The 20,397-nt window shown below is 38.3% G+C and overlaps 1 protein-coding gene across 1 annotated transcript in view; it reads left to right on the forward strand.

The window, feature by feature from the left end:
• Window positions 1-20,045, forward strand: part of PLD5 (phospholipase D family member 5) — a 171,589-nt gene extending 151,544 nt beyond the window's left edge. Inside the window, exons 6-10 of the mRNA XM_018085375.1 lie at window positions 5,633-5,830; window positions 8,357-8,496; window positions 10,586-10,751; window positions 17,613-17,727; window positions 19,723-20,045. Of these exons, the coding sequence (XP_017940864.1) occupies window positions 5,633-5,830; window positions 8,357-8,496; window positions 10,586-10,751; window positions 17,613-17,727; window positions 19,723-19,958 (855 nt within the window). The 3' untranslated portion in view covers window positions 19,959-20,045. The remainder of the gene's footprint in view (window positions 1-5,632; window positions 5,831-8,356; window positions 8,497-10,585; window positions 10,752-17,612; window positions 17,728-19,722) is intronic.
• Window positions 20,046-20,397: the final 352 nt, after the last annotated feature.

Here is a 20,397-nt window from a genome sequence, read left to right on the forward strand (position 1 = left end):
GCAGTGCTACAGCCTTCTCAGCCTCTTCAGCATCACGTTGTATTTTTGGTTTACATCAAAATGATGGCTGTCTGAATGGGGTTGTTACACTGGATGCATTTGTGACAAGCACTACCCCTGTCATCCCATTACAGCAAAGTGTGCTGCAACAGTCACAGCAAACAATACTGCACAAAGAAACACTTTTCTCTTTCTCAAATCTCTTTGTCTCTCTCCCTCCACTGGTCATGGTCACTCCCATCAGAAGGCCCTTCTCCTGCACTGCTGCCACAGGCCACCCCCTTGGCTGTTACCTGTGCCTGGCATGGGATGGGTGTGCATGTCTGCCTGGCAGGTTTTGGTGAGTGAGAAAGAGTAGCTGCACAGGGGCAGCCTTAAGATGTTGCTATTTATGACTGGAAAACATTCACTCAGTATTAAATGATACCAGATGAAAACATAAGGGAGGGCTGCAGTAGGGATCAGGTAAGATGATAATGAAAAAGAACATACGTTTGGAGTACAGGCTAACTGGATAATTAGAACATATTTTACAAAAAGATGAGCGTACCCCTGTAAATAACTGTGAATTGCTTTCTGGTGGTAATGAATACATTGTATATCATTTTTCTTTAGAAACTATTGGAATCTTAAGTCCTTTTACGCCTTACAAATTGATTTATCGGTATTGTATGCTTTTTGTTACTCTATTACTCTACCCTGTTGTGATTCTGGCTTTGCTCAATCATTCATTTATAAATTGGTCATTAAAAAAATCAGAGGCTTGAAAGCACAATTAAATACATTTTCAAACACAAGCAAATGGCAGATGCACACAGTCTGGGAGACAAAAAGTCATTTAGTAAATTTAGTTTGCAATAGGCTACCTGTAATTAATCTGGAGTCTCTGTAGCACAGGCAATGGACTCTGGCATCTGCCAGTGACCAGAGCTTTTGGGCAAGTGGCAGTTAATGCCTGAGGAGAGCTCCTTGTTGTTTGTAGGATCAAATTCGAGTGCAAACAACTACTAAAAACTTCTTCAATAAACAAGGGGTTTTCTAAAGCTTCCTGGTACATTTACCACAATTCAGATATTGCAAGCTGTGAACCAGATTGTGCCACTCTTATGTAGGTCAAATAGTGCCTTGCCTACGCAGTGGGGTTGTCTCTTAGAGTGCAGCTCAAGGTAAATATAAAATATGCTGTCTAGTCTGCACAGTGCAGGGTCAGGACACATCGTACACCTTGTCTGACCCCTGATCCAAACGTACTTGGGAAGTTTTGCTAACATTGTTTCTCAGATTAAGAAGTTTACAGTGTTATATGTCCACAACCTGGGTTGTTCAGGTTCTTTTCCCATATTTTTTCTTCATTTTGCAAATGATGCCTACAAATTTACACAGGAAAAGAATAAGCAAAAGTTCTTGTCTGTGAAATCCTGCTTTTTACCCAGTCTAGTAAGGAATTCCTCCTCTTGTCATGAAAATTACTATTTTTCTAACTAGGCCACATTTATTACTTTTTGTAGCTTAACTGTTTTCTGTGCAACATTGCACAATGGCTTGAAGCTACATTTCTTGAGTCTGGTGTAGTTATTCGCTCTTCTGTTGCTTTAAGAGAGCCTTTACTAGCAAAAAAGACAAACAGTAATTTGGTAGTCTTTAAAAGTTGCTCTGCAGAAATGTAAACAGCACAGGGGAGAACAAGGAAAACCAGCTTCCATATTTTTCATTCTTTGAGAAGAGCATCTCTTAACAAAGAGGGGAAGAAACCTGCTCATGAGAGGACACAAAAGTCTCTGTGCAAATAACCATTCCTGTTCCCAGTCCCTAGCACATGCCCTGGAAATGTCACTCACAAGCAACTTACATACAAATATTTCTGTTCCATTCTGAGGTAATCAAATTTGTGACTCTTTATTTTCATTTCAGATTTATCTTCCTTAGTTTTATTAAGATTTTGATTTCTTGAGATCTTCTTCACTTTAATTTTCCAGTGATGTTTTTATTCCTTTATTAATTGCTCTTAAAACTCAGGATGAAGAAATACTTTGCCTTAAGAGCTCCTACCCTGAAGGATTTTACCTTAACAGATACCTCAGATGATGCTTAGCTGTAGGTTTCCATCATGACAAGCTGAGGACCAACACTCAGGTTTTGATTCTTTCAATATAGATGTTTTTTTCTTCTTCTCATCTGAGATTACTTAAAAAAAAGAAGTTGGTAATGACAGGAGCTCTCAAACTGAAGAGAAAGTCTTTTCCCTTATCTAGATGTCATCCTACTTTGTACTAAATCTGTCACCAGCACATCCTTGCTGCCCCCTATGCCTCCAGGATGATAGGCTTTGGGATTAATAGGAAAAAGAGCAGTCTCTCCTCACCTCAGGGTATGGGAGTAAAAATAGTCTCAGTGTGGAAGACACTTCTGAAACAGAGGGGATTTTTTGTCTTCAAACCTATTGGGGCTGTTGTACAAAAAAGGAGATGGGTGGGGTTTTACTGCATACACGTATTGTTTGCATTTCAAGGTAATGTATCATACCCAGATGGTCACAAAGACTAACATATAACCTGGTTTCTTGAGAAAATTCAGTCTGCACAAGTATCAGAGTTACTCTCTGCCCTCTTCCTATAGCTTTGAATTTGCTTTTCAGGTTCAGTCAAATTTGAACTTAAGTTCATAAAAACTTAATGAAAACAGGCAGCTGGGTAAAGAGGATAACTGTTTTCCCAGTGAGGGAAAGGAGGAGCCCTGTCTATATCGTGTACTAGGAAATCCCCACGGGGGAGAGCTCTTATCATGGCTTCAGAAGCAGGAAAAGCTTTGATCAGTGCTTGCTGCCAGAGAAGCCAAGTGCAAGATGCAACACCTTGGGAAGGCAGGGTTCATTACTGTGCCATAAATACATCTCTTGGAAAGGCTTTGTTCCAGCCTGCAGTTTGAGTGTAGCTGCTGCAAATGGGTGAGCAGCAGGGCCTCAGCCAGGGCACCACCTTGGCTCCTGCTCCACAGGAGGGTCAAGTTCCTGTGCAAAATGGGCTGCTCCTTGTGTGTGCTGGTTTGTTGGGAGAGGCTGGTGGTAAAGCAGGGCTAATGCTTCGTTTTGCAGTCAGATTAGGTGGTGATCTGTTAAAATTACATTTAGCAAAACCCATTAGTGCCCATGGCTTCCTCCCTATCTCTGTACATGAGGAAGCACTTAGGTAGAAGGGCAATCCTTTAATTCACAGAGAGAGGACACACTGCAAGCATTCCTGTTCACAGGAGAGCTGCTCACGCAAATGAAATCCTAGCAGCTTTTGGTGTGCTGTGAGGACACTATTTTATATTTACTTTCAATAGAAGGGATAAAGTAGAATAGTAATAATGGAACTGATAAATGAAAGGAAAACTGTAACCACATAATTATGTCAGAATCAACTAACAGCCGTGAAAAGCAGATTAAACCACATTATGCAGATAGATGTAACAGAATACTATTAGTAAGTCCTTTGCAATGGCATGCCTGGCAATTAAGAGAGCCATATTGGCAGCACATGGTGAAAACAGTGATAATGTATAGTTAAAAATATTTGGAGACAAACAGTGCACAGAGTACAGGGACAGCCTAGAAGTGAATACTGAGGAGCGTCCTCAGAGATACCAGCACCCAGGGGAAAAACCGAAGATGTTATCCCTAATAGACTCTTTGACTAGGATGTTGGTCATATTTATATTTATCATCTAAATTAATTTACTGTCTTATCCATAAATGAAAGGCTGCAGTGCAGCAAGTAGTCTGTCTTTTCCAACTATCCACAAATTTCAGGTTGTGCAGGCTAACAGAGGGATTCCATTTTTTCTTTTGAATTAAAGAACCTTGCAGAAATATTCTGATTAAGGCAGTAAAAATATTAGGTAATGTTCCCGTGTTTGCAACTATTAAGAAAATATTTGGGAATGAGATACCTCAGTGTTGCGTATTCTTATGTATATGGTATTTCCAGGTTGGGAACCTGAAGAATGTGTCACTCATGAGTTTCTTTCTTGCTGGAGTATTGCTATTTGTTGTTTTCTCTCACCCACCACAGAAAGAATCAAGGTTCAATTCTATCCTTTGCTTTCCCTCTGCCCACTCTTGCAGAGCAGTTCTTATCTGCAGTCAGGGAGAATTGTGCAGGAACAAGCTTTGAGATAACGTCAGTGTGGGGTTCAGAGTTCCCACAGGCTTTATGGAAAGATATGTTTCTACCAGAAACTAGTCCATGTGACTGTGGAGATCTCATCTAAGGGAATAAAACCTGTGGGAATATTTTGGTGTCAAAGGGTGAGCATGCTGGAGAGCTCGTACTCCTTCATTTTCTTCATCATGCCAGGCAGACTTCACAGCCATGTACCAAGAGAGTTTGCTTGCAGAAAACCAGCATAGATTCTTTAACTATTTATCCTACATGTTGTTTTCCAACAGGTTTGTGCAGATTTTCTTCTTGCTTTGTATTAGGAAGTGGCTGAACTAGTGTGACATGCAGGTAATGAGAGGTCAATAGCATCCAGGCCCACAGCAGTGCTTTCCTAAGCTGTTCTAAAGCAAAGAAAGGGAGAGAGTGTGCACATAGTTACATTTTGATTATAGAAGCCAGGCAATATGTTTATAAATGAAATTCTGTCAAAATCTTAAGTACTAGGGATATACAATTAATGAAATCTCTGCCAAACCAGGATTTATGATGATTTATGACCAGGAGAAACACCTTTACTTAAATGAAGAAGTGAGACTGTAGGAGAAGACAACTGTCTGTAGAAGGCTAAAAAATTTAATTGTACTCTGATGTCTATATTTACTTGAACTATTTTTCCTCATAATTTATACATGAGAATGTTGATGCTTACAGAGTACTTTTCATGAGAGATGAGTGTCATTATCTCCCTTTTAACATGTGAAGAAATTGACACCCAGAAATTTGGGGTACCCTAGGTGAGGTACTATATCATAGCAATGGGGGAGGCAAGAACCCAACCTCTTGATGTCCTAATTGGGTATACTATTTACTGGATCACAGTGTATTTAATAGCAAAGTAAATTTAGCTACTGATAGTGTTAAACACCTGTTATTTCATCCTTTTATTTGAAGCTGGAGTATCATTCCTTCTCCAGCAGCAAAATAACCTCAATCCATTTCCTTCACCTTTTGCAGAACTAACAGAAAACAAACTGTTCCCGAAGTAAGAAGCTATCACTGATAATGTGTGCTATTACATAACCCAGAAGAAAGGCTGTCTTTTCTCTAAATAAAATATAAAAAGAATAAATAAAAACCACTCTAGCCCAGAGTAAAACCTTGAGCAACACCTATAACAAACATGGTGTCACTTCAAAATTGTGTCCATCCATGAAGTGTCTTATATTCTATTATGACATGCAGCTCAGTCATGCACTGAATGTGCAAATCCTGTTACAGCTTTTGCCTCCTCTTGGCTTTTGAAGATAGAGCTTGTGTGTTTGCCTTTAGAGGAGTATTGGAAGGAACTTTCTTGCAGCTGGCAGTAATGTTGATGAGCTCAAGGCCCACTTCTGGAAGAGTACTTCTCAGGGACTCTTACGTTCTTGCTGCATACTTGCACAGATCTGTCAGCCAAAATATCACTAACTATATAACTTTTAATTTCACAGATGAAGGAACTTGGCGTCATTGTATACAACTGCAGCTGCCTGGTCCTGGATTTGCAGAGGATATTTGCCTTGTATAGCTCATTAAGATACAAGAATAAAATACCTCCGAATTGGTCTAAGAGACTATATGGAGTGTACGATACTCAAAATAAACTGACACTGCAGCTGAACGAGACAAAATCAGAAGCTTTTGTGTCGGTAAGTTCTGAAATGAGTTGCAGAGACGGAGGGAAGAGAAGAAACTTATTTAACCCATCAGATTTTTGGAAGACCTGGAAATTTGACAAATCAGAGTATTTTTTTTTTATTCTGATTTCTGTGACATTTTTCATACATGCCGTTTGCCAGGACTGAAGATGCTGCAGGGTTTCATTTGAGTGTTATTCTTTTTCCCTTTCTCTGTAATGTTCACCACTTTTCCGCTTGTGTTGAAAAATGATAGGGAAGCCCTTCAAATTAGATTCTTTTATTTACACTAGTAGATAGAACATGAATTACTTAGGAGTAAATGAACTGTTAATCAGACATAGACAATAATACAGGGTAAGCTTGATATCAGAGCTTGCATTTTTATCTATGTAATTTACAAGGATTCACCCTGTTCCATTGAAAGCATTTGTACTTCTGTACAACATCATCTACTTCAGCTTTATTTTTAAATGACATTTTAAAACTTCAAGCAGTGATCCTCATGGAAGCACTGTCTGTGCATGTACTTTTAATGGAAAGAAATGGAGCAGTCCTCCACCTCAGCAGCCATGTAGCAAAACTGGAAAAAAGTACACACTGAGATAGAGATGATGAAAGATGTGGAGTGTCTCTCATTTTGGAGGTAATTACATGAGTATAAACAACCTCTTCAAAATCAGGAATTTAATGCAGTTGCTAAGAGTTACTTTCCATTCTTTACCAAACAATGCGCAAAACCCTCATTGCTTTATAACCAGTTACGTCTAAAAGAACACAAGACATGTAGCACACTGTTAAGTTGTACAGCCACTAGCACAGGACGTTGGTGCAGATGAGTGGTTAATACAGGGCAGGGTTTACCTTCACCTGCTGGGAGCCAGGCAGTTTTCCACTGTCCAGGATTTTTCATACTCCTACAATCACTGGAGAGACAGAGAACTATTTTGGAGTGAAAACCTGGAAGTGCCTAAGACAACCAGAATTAATAGCTGTTTGAAAATATGGACACTTCCATTGATCTGGAGAACCTTAAGGACTAGCTTAAATGAGAGACTGGCTGTTGGACAGTTAGCAAATGCGCTGTTGAATTAAATCCTACTCCTTTCTAAGCAATCTGTAAGAAGTGGAGAAATACTGCTGAAAGTCAGTCCTGAAGCGGCATACAGAATGGAAAGCTGGTTAAGGCCAAGTTTAAGGAATCCAGGATCCTAGACAAAGACAGCTGGAGAAAGACTCTACAAAACCTGGTTTTTTGCAGTTTTCAGAGTGTTCACTTCCTCCCTGTGATTTATATTTTCTTTTCCTTTCCCTTCCATTCCTGAGGGTAATAGAAACCTCTTCTCTTGAAATTTCACTTCACAAAACAAAAGGAAGGACTCGCTGGTACTCAGAAGCTCAGATCATTGAAGTCCAACTCCAAGAGCTACCTGAATTTGTAACCACAGCCCACTTGGGCTGGTTCTTCCTTCCTGAAAAAAGGCTATATTTATACATTTAACTATATTTAAATCACTTAACACTTTTTTTCTTGACTAAAAATTCATTCTTTGAAAATATATTTCACTTTCAATGTTTGTGCTGTATAAAACAACCATGACACACAGTCATTGAATTTTTTTGTTTTACTTGGGAATCATTGCTTAGCGTTACTTAGCAACAAAATCATCTTCCAAACTCGCTTATAAAGTGTAAGAGGTTTTGGTTGTTTCTTTTAGTGTTCAGGAATGGATCTGGAATATTGGTCTTGAAATCTTGGTTCAGTTAATTTTCTAGTATTTTCTCTACTTAGTTGTTGTAAATCCTTAAGAACACCAGTCAGTTATTAAGAAACCACTGTGACAGGCAGTGTATTGAAATAAAGACTAATAAAAATCCCTGGATCTGTCCCTAAAGGAAACATACCAGTCTGGGTGTCATCTGCGACCCAAGCAAGTAACAAAGGTGAGAAGGTGATACAGCAGTAGGAGGGCAGCAATCTGGTAGGGCCAGCTGTTAAGAAAAAGACAAGTGGCACCTGCTCCAGCTGGATAAAGTGCCTTCAACAACCTCTCTCCCAGGAACGGTGCTGCCTGCGAACAACTTGACAGGTGGCTGCACTTTCCTCTTCCTGCTTGTGCAGAAGAGTAGAAAGTCCTGGGCCTGTCTGCCACAGATGGGCAATTTCTGCTGGCTTCACTTTGCTGCCTGACACCTTTGACAACCCTTGATACAAGGCAGAAAAGCTGAAATATGGGCTTACCACCTACTGGTTCAGTGCTGGGTAATTTATACCTGAAGCTAGGTTTTAAAGATAAGTTTCTTGCAAAAGTGCAGCATCTCCCTGCAACAGTGCCTGAGTAAACAGTGAGGAACTTTAAATAGAACTAACATAATAGACCTAATTTTTGAAGTTGTGTCTTCTGCAGTTTACCCACAGTTACATCTAATTGGTGAGGCTTTTGAGGAGCAAGTAAGCAAATACCTCTTCTTTGTAGCTTTGAGTATTCTAGCAGGACAGTTGAAGTTCTCCCTTAATAATAACTTTTCCTTTCACAGAATTCACCTAAACTCTTCTGCCCAAAGGACAGAGTCCTGGATATTGAAGCTATATACAGTGTTATCGATGATGCCAAGCAGTTTGTATACATAGCTGTCATGGACTACTTGCCAATCGTCATTGACACCAATGCTAAACGGTGAGTGTCCATGTCCAGGACTAGCTGGTTATCATAATGCCAATAAGGTCTGCTGGAGAAAATGAACCCACAGGAGATTAGTTACTACTGTGGAACAATTTCTTGGGGCCCAATTCTGCTCTTATTGAAATCAGTGAGAGTTCCGCCATTGACTTAAATGGGAGCAGAATTGGGACCTAAGAAGACAATTCCAGTTCTGGGTCCTGAGCTTTGGATCTGCCTGTTGAAGGAGATCAGAAATTGTCTAGTCTGACCATCTGGACTGGGACCCAGGAATACAAGTCTGCTTATACATGAATCCTATTTCTTACACTACTATATTCCCTATCTTGAGACCACAGCTACTGGCATTTTATGAGTATCATAGATATTCAACATGAGAGAGAGAGAAAGACAGAGTGTGTGTAAGAGAGAAATAATATATTGTGAGTTCTTGTATATAGTGTGGGAGATGTCATTATTTTATTGATATACACATATAAGGAAAAATTCCAAATTCAGCACAGATTACATTTGAATTATATCACTTTTTGGTTAACTGAGAGTTGCTAAAACAAAAAAAAACCACCATGTAATTTTTAAACAGCCTGTTTGTACGGACCATTATAAAGCACTCGTTGCCCAAAACTGGAGCCACAGTGCAACAAAACCATCCAACTCAGAAGGAAAGTATCCCTTGGTCCCTCCAGCTCCTGAAAACATTCACAATGAATTGAGAATCTAGCAAAGCTTGCCATTTCTTCTATGCTCTTTATTTAAACACAGTTGAGACAAACTAAGCATGTGGTTAAGTGGGTTTTTTTCCAGTTTTGCATATTTAGAGATGTTTTGTTCAAATTTCTCAAAAAATAACAATCGTTTGACTGATATCAAGCATAAGCTGTTTCAAGTGTATGGAAGAGTGTTTCCAATAAACTATGTACAGTCTCCATCATAGTGAAAGAATCATGGGCAGTGCTGTAGGAACCTCAGTTCCTACTGATAAACGGGTATTCCTCCCGCTTCTCCTTTATGTTAGAAAGGATCTCAATATGTAGAACCATTACAGTGTTGCAGTTGATGTTATCTCCTGTACTCCTCCTTACTTTATTCTCATGCTGAAAGAATTCAGATCTACTGGATTAGGGAGATCCAGGGAAGCCACCTGTGTGAATTCTTCAGTGTTTCTTCTTCCTACAGCATGGCTTTGTGTTCAAGGCACTGCCACAGCTTCTACCTTGTCAGCTCCTTGTCAGTTCTCACTTAGAAGTTATTTTCTGGCATTGTAGAGCTCAGATTCATTAGCCCCCATGACTTGATGCTGCTGGAATGACGATAACATACATTTTCTTTGTCTAATTCTCCCTTTCCTGACCTGCTCCCACCAAAGGTCAGGAACACAAAGCTAACAATTGTGAGAATAGCATCATGGAAGCCAGTGTCCCATTCATGGCAGAATTTCTGCAATCCTGATCAGGAAAAAAAGTAGCATCTTCCTTAAGCACCCATCTCATCTGCTCCTGAAGGACACGGGCACCCTGCATAGCAGCTCTCAGTTTTCCAAGGAAGAAATTACAGAAGGCATTCCAGTCCCCAGCCTGTACGGTACCAGTTCATAGGGGGAAAAAAGGACAGCACTCAGGAATAGATCCGGTGATCCAGTTCCCTTGCGCAACCCTCAGAAAAGCCTTCTGTCCCTGTGTCTGGGCTGGTCAGCAGCGCCCTCTAGTTGTGGCTCCTTGTGCTGCTGCTCCGGCCGCGCAGGGAAGGACACGGGAGCAACTCTCCCAACCAGCGGTGGACAAAGCACCTGTGTTTTGTGAAAGTGTCTTGGCACATACACAGGTGGAAGATGTACTCACTCACCCACAGTCTCACTTTCTCTACTGTGACAGTGACAGTTTTGGTACAGAGCTGAATGACAGAAAAAGGGATGCTGGCAGATCTGTTTAGTGAGAATCCCTTTAAATAAGAACAGCATTCCTTCAGTGGATAGAAAATGAAATTCACGTGTGGATTTGTTTTCTCTATAATGTCTAGGCTTAGATGCATAAAAATCCGATTTTTTTTTTTTAAATTTCTCTGAATATATTGTATTCTTTCTCCACAGGTACTGGCCATATTTAGATGGGAAGATAAGAGAAGCGTTAGTATTACGAAGTATTAAAGTACGACTTCTCATAAGTTTCTCAAGAGACACAGACCCCCTTACTTTTAACTTTGTTTCATCTCTGAAAGCTATTTGCACTGAAGTTCCAAGCTGTAGTTTGAAAGTTGTAAGTATAATCCATATTGCTTTGAAAGATATTCCCCCCCCAAAAAAAAGAATGAAGAAAACAACTGAGAAGCATTTTCTCTTAGTATTAAAGTCTTTGAGTTTAATTAAATAGCATAGGAAATATAATATAATGAACTCAATTTACTCCTAGTAGTAACAGAAATAGAAATTAAGAGAGGAAAATAGATTGATGTCAAAAGGTAGTCTGTGTGGTGGACAGCCCGTTTAAAACACTACATCTGGTCTTTCAAAGCAAAGCTAACAGAGTGAGCCATAGTCATAGGTCATGTTTATACTGTCTGATAAGAGTAAATCAGACAGTACAAAAATAAGTTTTAGTTTGGATTCATGTAACCTTACTGTTCAGCTGTGTAAGCATCAACTTTTCCTTCAGTCAAGTGCAAAGTATGGGAAAAAATAATGAAGATTTTACATTAAATTCAGACTACAAATTCAGACTTGTGAAGACTAGAACAACCATTATGTGGCCACATTAAACATGCAGTACAGGAAGGTGAGAAATACCATATATATTACATTTGTATTAGAGAACAGAGAATATGGTAAGTACTTTCAGTTTGCTACAGTTCATTTTTATGAAATTGAGAAATCAGCTATCTTGATTCAATTTCTTTTTTTTTTTTTGGTGTGTGGTTTTTTTTTGTTTTGGTGGTTTTTTTCAGGTAACTCTCTCAAATAATCTGAATTATTTGGATTTCTTAAACTGATAATCCACTTAATCATTCTGGCTTTTTGAAATTGACAACTCTAAAGAACAAGTACTATATTTTATACACACTAAGTGGTATTTATGCATATCTAGAATTTTTCTTATAACATATGTTGTTATTACAAGTTTCCTAAGTCAAAAAGCAGCATAAAGTGTGATTTTAAGTCAAAAACCCCCATACATGGCTGACACTGCTTAAGCTGCTTCAGTTTTGAATAAGTTCTAGCTTGTTTCATATTTATCACCAAAATTCTACTTATGGATTCAAAATTATTTTTTATTTAAGTGGCACCTAATGCTCAATAGTCTTATATCCATTTCCATCTATTTTCAGCAGGTAAAATCCTTTGTACAGAATTTATCTTCTCAAAAACTACATGCTAAAAGTTAAAAAAAATTACTTCTAGACATGTATTCTGGGTAGATAGACTAGCTAGAGTATCTGCAGTTAGAAAATACAAATACAAGTTCCAGTAAAAAAAATAAGACCACCCCAGGTATAGATAGTTTGTAAAGGTACAACACACCTCAATTACCTCTGCTGTGCATCACATGTTCCCCACTCTAGGTAAGTCACTGCCTTAAATAAACCTTGGTATGAGTAATAGGCCAAGGCTCAGAGTTTGCTGGTATCTATTTGATTTTGGCTGAAAACTGTGCCATAGGCTCCATCTCAATATTCTTTTAATTCAAAAAACATATCAGATGAGCAACGGTTTTTTTAAAGCTGTGTTTCTTTCATATTCATCTGTTATAGCCAGGATCAAAGGGAAACAAAACTATGTGCGTGTATGGAGAAGGAATAGGTTAACAACGTAAAACTAAACTTAAATCTCTTGAATTACTGGAAAGTTCTGCTTTTCCCTTTTGGTTCTGCTTTGGCTATGAGAAAACATAAAGTCAAACTAAACTCTGTACTGTCATGCAGACATGCAATGTATGTGTTTATATACAAGATCACTGAAATTTTAAGATAAACTTGTTACAAATTCTGATTGAAATTATAATTAAAATTGCTAAGCTGTCCAAATACCTCTATATTGTTCTACCAAAATGTCACACACATACACACCACATGACCTCCTATCCCCCTGTTGTACTGTGCTTTTGGGAATAATATATCCAAGTGCTACAAAGCATATTCAGTAACTTTTTCATTTAGCTTCTGATCCCTGCGATATGCCTTGTTGTGACTGTTTTCCTTTTTTTTTTTTTTTTTTTTAATCTCTATGGAAAGACCAGTTCAGTTTTAAAGTTTCCGGTGAGTGCTAATGGCTGTCTGCAGCTACAGGGTACACTGGTTTGCCAACGGCAGCAGCCTGAGGTACAGGGTCATCTTAGAGAAGGCAATGCAGACGTAAATTCAGTTAGATGGGAATCACTTCCTAATTTCACGTGGTCTCTGACCAGGCCAATAGAAGTTTTGGTATGGCCTAACTGCAAGCACATAGTTAGAAACAGGGCACTGCAACCCTATTTCACTTAGCAGCATCCTGATCAAAGCCAGCCACTGTGTATGAATTTTCCAGTCTGCTGTGGAGGTCAGGGATGACAGGGACTGCAAGGCATGGTTTCCTAGTTGTGAACACTGAGTTGTAACAATGTGCTCTATCTAGAAGCAGGGATTTTTTTCTTTTCCTTTTGCCACAAAACTTTGATAATACTGGACAAAAATGTCAATGCAGTTAGAAAACGCTAAAGTCCCTCATGCATTTCTCAGCATCTGAGAGTGCAATTCACATAAGCATTAATTATTACTGGAGTCAACTGAAACTGTTTCAAGAGTGCAAATTCAATAGAAGTACTCTGAAGAAAATGATCACTGGGAAGAACTTGCATGGAGAAAGCTATTTTTGAGAACTAAATAAATGCTATAAGCACACGGCCAAATGACAAGGAATAAACTGCACACCGAACTGCTGCTCAGTCAGGGAGCTCTGTCCTATGCAGTGAACCACTGGTGGTGATGAAATTAAAGCTTGAATGATAAAGGGTAAGCTCAAGGTGAAAAGCTCACCATTGTACTTCTTGGGACCTTAATTCCTGTACTCCTTAAGTTTTGTGCACTTGACCCATAAATGCATCTTCTGTGCACAAATGCCTAGTCTAACTCTCAAGCAGTAGAAAGGGGCCGGCTCTGTTGGATGCAATGCTGAACAGAGTGTATTTTTGAAGGGCCCACAGAAAGTAGGACCTAGAACAAAATGTCTTTAGACAACTGGAAGCCACAATGGACTGGCATGGAACAGATGTGTATCCACAGCACAAGTTATTCTTGAGCCTCCACATGAATCTATGTTTGAGTTGTGCAGGTGTATTCCTGCTCAGGTAAGAGGAAGGTAAAACTGAACCTTTCACTAATTCTCAGAAAGACAGAAATGCTCTATGAGTAAACAGAGTGTTATGAATAACTATGAAACCTTTGCTCCTAAGCACTAATTTAATTTTAAAGCTCAGAACTCCTAAAATAAGAATGGAAAAGATTAATGAAATGTTAGCAGTAGGTAGTGTATTATTAACACAGTACTTTTGCTGAAGGCATGTTGGAGAATGTTACACTGTGCTGCTTAATGCCAGTGCTGGTTCACTTGCTCATCTAAGTGACATTTGTGTGTTCTGTTTGTGAGGGCAGATGAGTTTTCCTAACAGTGTCCATATTCCCAAGGAGTTAATGCTTTCTCTGCTATTGCTGGAGAACACATTACTTTTCCAAGGCTTCTGTCCTTTCCTGCCTGAAATTTTCTCTCTTACAAAGTTATTATACAAACAACACAGTAATGTGTGATATCTCAATTCAGCACATCTGCTCAATCTATCTCAATTTGACACCTCTAAGCTTATGTTATTATTATGCTTGACTATTTTTACATCAAGGTATGTAACTTTTTGCTAAGTCTCATAATACTGGCAAGAAGACAGCTTGTTATGTTTTGTTTCCTAGCATTGAATACTTTGCCCATTTGCCTGTTTTAGACTATTCCCTGCGATGTTAGTATTAGTCACACCGTATCATCTGCATCCCTGTGAAGAGGTGCTGCAGGTACCCCTGATGGATACCCTATGGCTGCTGGCTGTTTTCATTCCAGTTTTGTTGTGCTGGAAAAAACATGCCCATTTTCTTCTGGTTTTATCAAAAAATTTAAGACCCTTTCAGAAAGATTTAGGCCCATTTCTGGCTTGCCAAGTACATACTTTCAGTGTGGGTGCATGTTTGTAGAGCAGTTCCTTAGGCACACAGTTGCAGTCTGGATGTTGTCAAAGGACATAATATCTAGCAAACTTTCCTTTATGGCTGCTAAGGTGGTTTGTTCTAATCTTTTAAGTGTGATGCTGTAATTATTATTAATTATAAAAATCTGTAATTAAAGGTGTGATTTCTCCATGCAGCTGAGTTAGCTGTGAATATACAATATAAATCTAATTTAAAAAAAAGATAATAGACTTTTAGATAGAATAATTTTTTTGAATGCCCGTTATAAAGTAATCACTCAAACAGTTTGCATTGCTGTGCTTAGTTTTTAAATTCAAAACACTATCTTTGGAATTTTGCTGGTATTTGAACTCATTACAAAAATTAAGTGTGGAACATAACAATGCCACATACAGGTAAGTAAGCATGGAGTGGCATACAAAATTCAGAAACTTTAAGGTAACAACTCTGTGATAGCTGTCAGTCACAAAACTGCATCCCACTGCTATCCAGTATTTCTGCTCTGAAAAAATACTGAATTTATTTCTCATGCACTAAAAACATGCTTCGGTGCTGTTAAACAAATTTCTTTGCCCTAGGTTTACCTCAGTAAAGTCTCACACAACATCTGATTCCAGGAAAAAATAATTTAATAATTGAGTGGTACAGCAATAGGAACACCTCAAGCTGTGTGCCTCCAGAGAGGGACCCAAAACAAGGGAATCCCTGGGCTTTGATACCCTTACAGACTATGCACCCGTTCACCTGCCTGGCACACACCTCTTGGTCCAATGGTGATTTTTGGTCTGGGGTCTTCTAATGCCTTATTGTATTCTTTCTCTGTGCCCAAGCAAGCAGGCTGTTAACTCTTCTTATCTTGTGGAACTGCAGCCTCCTTATCTTCTAGTTTATACTTCTTGTGCTTAGTTGGCAGAGCACAGGAAACTGAAAAGTCCTCGATTTAGAGTAGGCTCTGCTTAGCAATAACTAAGACATCAGTGTTATCAGCATTATTCTCCTGCTAAATTCAAAACACAGCACTGTACCAACTACTAGGAAAATTACTAAGAAAATTATTCCAGCCAAAAGCATGTATTTAGGTGAAAGTTCACAGTTTGCGACCCAAGGCTTCAGCAGATCTTAGCTAAGCTACTCATGCTAAACAAGTAAAGCTAAGCAAACAGCATACTAAATCACACAGTATTATAACTCTGACTTAGTTAAAACTTAATTATTAAACAAAACAACTAATATTTCTCAACAAGCCCTAATAAACTTCCATCATGGCAGATGGGGGGATGTGCGTCAGTCCAAGCACAGAGACTCTCCGTAGCGCTGAAATCAGCAGGAGCCTGGATTGGTCTTGGTATTTTAGACAGAGTCCTTCTAAGCAGTTTTGGTACAACCTCTGACAATATAAAATTTACCCCAGTATATTTTCCAATGGGAAGAGAGAGATTCTGATGGAGTCTACAGCACAGTGTTAGATAAACAGCAGCCTCTGGGCTACTCTACCTTTTGCCTGCAACTAAATCATTTTAATTAGCTTTGGTAGTACTAATTGCAGATAAATCTGGTCAGAACTTAAAACAGAGTTCTCCAAGGAAAACCAAACTGTAATGATCTTGACTCATGATTAAGAAGACTTTCTGAATGAGTATTTATATGCAGTTCTGAAGCAACCAGTGGTATAAAACGTAAACCTGGTGTTGCTGTTAATTGGTAACAGCACATTTTGCAATAGTCAAGCAGTTTACTGCAAACAAGCTTGAAACCCACCTACATTATCAGCTGGGTAAAGAATGCTTTGTAAAACTGAGGACCCGTGTGCAGTGTGTACACCCACATTTGGGTTAACTGAACTGATGATGTCATGTACTGCAGAGACCACTACATTGCAATAATGAGTTTGGTGTTGGACAGCTGAGTTTTCCAAATTAGTAAGATTATTCTGAAAGACATCTCCGTAACTTAAAAGGATTTGTTCAAGGTTTATATCAAACCCAGCACTGGTTTAAGAGATGAACTGTGGAAAACAGACCCCTAAGAATGATTAAGGAGTTTTGGGATGGATTCTTTTCCACCCCAGAGTGTGTGCACTGTATAGTCAGTTACTTTCACCGGTAATCTATTGTGAATTAGGTTTGTTCTGAGGATCTCACCGTCAGTTCAATGAAAGTTTTCCAGTCAGGCAGTAAATATTTACCTTCACCTTCATCATGTTATTCTCTCAGGTTTTGGAATCTAGGTTTAGCTATTAGTTTTCTTGCTGAAATAAACAATACTTATATATTGTTACCAATCAGAAAAGGAATGCATATAGCTCCAAAATGAAAAATAAATAAATAAACAAATAAATTTTGCTCAGACTTCACCCTCCAGGGGTAAAATCGATGTATTTTCCTCTTGTTGCCTGGTAAATTTGATCTCTTCATATCAAATTTAATCCTGAGAAGCTTCTAAGTTTCTGAAATGGGCAAATTTCCTGTTGGAAACTATGCAATGTGTGATGTAGAGGTATTAACTCAGCTATTGCTGTGCCTGCCAATCTGGATCCTGAAGCAGACTTCAAATCCCAATGTCCTTTGACAAATGAGGAAGCGAGCTAAAGAAAAGCTCCTGGCTCCATGCAGAACACAAAGATGGGGGTTCTTTGTTCATTTCACTGCCTTTACTACCTGGTACTGTATTTCTTTTGGCATGCAGTAGCCATATACTTTGTATAGTTTAGAATGCCAAGGCAAGAGTATCATAACCTGTGAGAATTTCCTAGGAAATACAGTGTGCAGTGTTTTATAAAATTAACGTTTGGCTATAAAAACTCAAGCTGTTCTGTAGCACTAACTCATTTTCAATAAAAATTAGAGAACAAGCCATACTTTTTCTGTCTCTTATAGAGCAATGCTCATTAACCTGTACTCCATTCTATTTTATGGCAGAAATTCTTTGACCTTGAGGAAGAGAGTGCATGCTTTCTTAAAGAACAGAAGAACACTTCCCTTCCCAAATTAAATCGTAACAAATATATGGTGACCGATGGAGCTGCATATATCGGTACGTAACACATCTCAAGAAATTCTAGTTAGTATCCAAAAGCCTGAAATAACACCCCTTTGTAGATGAGCAATCCATTATTAATTTGTTAACATTTCATTTCTTTGGAACCTGGTTGAAGACTGAGCTTTGGGCCCCTTCCCATTTAAAAACTTTTCTTCCCCTATGAATCAGTTTCTCAAAACACACATTCTGCTTTTAGTATTTTAAAACAGACCGAAAACACAAATATAACACCATTTATGAAGTAGGAACAACTTGGATTATTAGCATATTCTCTTGTTTCTGCAATCCAGTGAAGATGGACTGTTCTCCATTTCCCATGTTATTACTATGGTCAATCCTGGTAAATACTGTACAGATGCCTTTCATCCTCATCTTCTGAAGTCTTATTGCATTTCCTATAATGGCATTTCAGACACCCTCCTAACATTAGGTACACGTGTAACTGGTATTTTGGGCTAAAGGTGTATTTAAGTAAAGTTGCTGTATGGCACCTAGTAAAAGTTTGTTACCAGTCAAATGCTCACTGAATGCAGGCTGAAAACTACCTTTTAAAAAATCTGAGTTGTACATAAGTTCACAGGATGAGAAAACCATTATTGAATTACAAAGCAACTCATAAAATTTTAAAAAGCCATGAGAGAAAACATGCATTCTGATATGCTGCAGCTTGATGCTTTAGGGATCTTATTTACTGACTCACTGCAAAGCTCTCATAGCCCATGATGGCAGAGGCAGTGGGGAAGGGCAGAGGCTGCAACCCAGAAGCACGGCCCATGCACACACCAGCAAGTTGTATAGAGATACAACTAAAATCTACTCTGGAAAGCCCACCTTGATGGGCTTTAAACACATACACCTATTTTAACCTATCCAAATCTTAATTTTGACTCCAAATACTGTAGCTCATTCCTCTCTCATCTCCCAAAGGTTTTATGAGCCCCCCCAACCATTATTTTTCCACTCCATTTTAAATCCCTTCACACAGACAGATCAAATCTCTGTACCTTGGAACTCATCTACACAGCATGAATTCTTAGCCAAATTGGAGTTTTTCTTTCCTATTGTCCTTGCATTCTTAGCTGCAGATAAATAAAAAAAAGGAATTATCAAAGCTTTGTGAAAATAGTACAAATGCATGCTAAGAACCTGATATATCTTTTACTTGAAATCACAGAAAAAAAATCTCTTATAATGAGGCTTCAGTTTACCATCCTTGACAACTTTAGAATTCTTAGCATTTTCTGCTGAAGTAGCTGAAATAATGCTGAAAAAAGGGTATAAATGTCTCAGATACCTTCATGTTTTATGTATGCTCAGGCACTATTTTAAAATATGATCTCTAGTTAACAGCATTGTTTCTCCAAAATACTGCATGTGTTTTACATATATAATTTAAAATACTTACAGTTCTAGTGAAATAAAAAGAAGTAACTGCAACAGTTAGTTTTCCATTAGTCCAATTATCCTCTTTGCCTTGCTATCACCAGGATTTGAAGTGCTCATTTGTTACCTTAGATTTCAACACAGGTGGTAATAACTGACATAAAAATGTAACTCCTATTTTTCTTTCCTGAAATAGTATCTATCAGTGGGTAACCTGTAAAAGATCTATTGGTTTGGAACTTTAAATTGTTTATACAGCAAAAAAAAAATTCATTCTTGGCACTGAAAAGGCTGGTGAGGAAAGTAAATGGAGTAATAACACAATATATGCAAAAAGAAGAACAAATTAGTTTTGAATAAATAGAAGAACCTGTTTTCTCTTATGAAGGCTTAGAGCTGTTAAACTTCCAGAAACAACCTTCACTATGCAAGGTATTGTAATGGAGTTTTTTCTTTCCTGTTAGTGTAAAAAGCTCATTTCTGTCTCTGCCCTTGGGAACTGATTGTGTTTCATGCTGGATTGCCTTTAGGGAGATGGGGTTTTTTTGTTTGGTTCTTTGTTTTTAATGTTAGAAACTCATTGTATATTCCTGCCTTTACTTGTAGGTAATTTTGATTGGGTAGGAAATGCTTTCACGCAGAATGCTGGAGCTGGCCTTGTTATCAACCAAGCAGACGCGGGGAACAGCACAAGCATCATTAAGCAACTCAAGGCTGTTTTTGAAAGGGACTGGTATTCACATTATGCCAAAAGTTTACAACCAACAAAAATCCCAAACTGCTTTAATCACAAACTTAATAAAGGAACTTCAAATAAGACTGCCATGAGCAATGTGAATTAGAAAGACTATTTTACTGTTTAGTATGGCAATGAAGAATTAAGTTGGGGTGTAGCCTTCTTTCATATTTACAGACAAAAGACTTAAAAAGCAAAAAAAAACGTTTGGTCGGGGGGGTGTTTTTAGGAAAAAGCACACTTATATTAAAACTGTCTAAACTATATTCTCTATATTGAATTATTTAAGACGTTCAAATTTGTTACTTCTGACACTGAATGTCATTTCCGCTTCCATGTTAATTTTAATGTTCTGCATTTGAACTTAACAGCATGTATCAATGTTTCTGTTTTAGGACTTTCCCTAATTGCCAACCTGGCTAGAACAAACCTTGAGGCAAAATGAAGATTCAAGCTATGAAATGGCATTCTAAGATCAGTTATTATTCACATACAAATAGATGGTAGGTTTACTGTATTAGAAAATATAAAGGAATAAGCAAATT

The sequence above is a fragment of the Manacus vitellinus genome, unplaced genomic scaffold, assembly GCF_001715985.3.
Source record: "Manacus vitellinus isolate BGI_N305 unplaced genomic scaffold, ASM171598v3 scaffold_8_pilon, whole genome shotgun sequence".
Taxonomy (NCBI): Eukaryota; Metazoa; Chordata; class Aves; order Passeriformes; family Pipridae; genus Manacus; species Manacus vitellinus.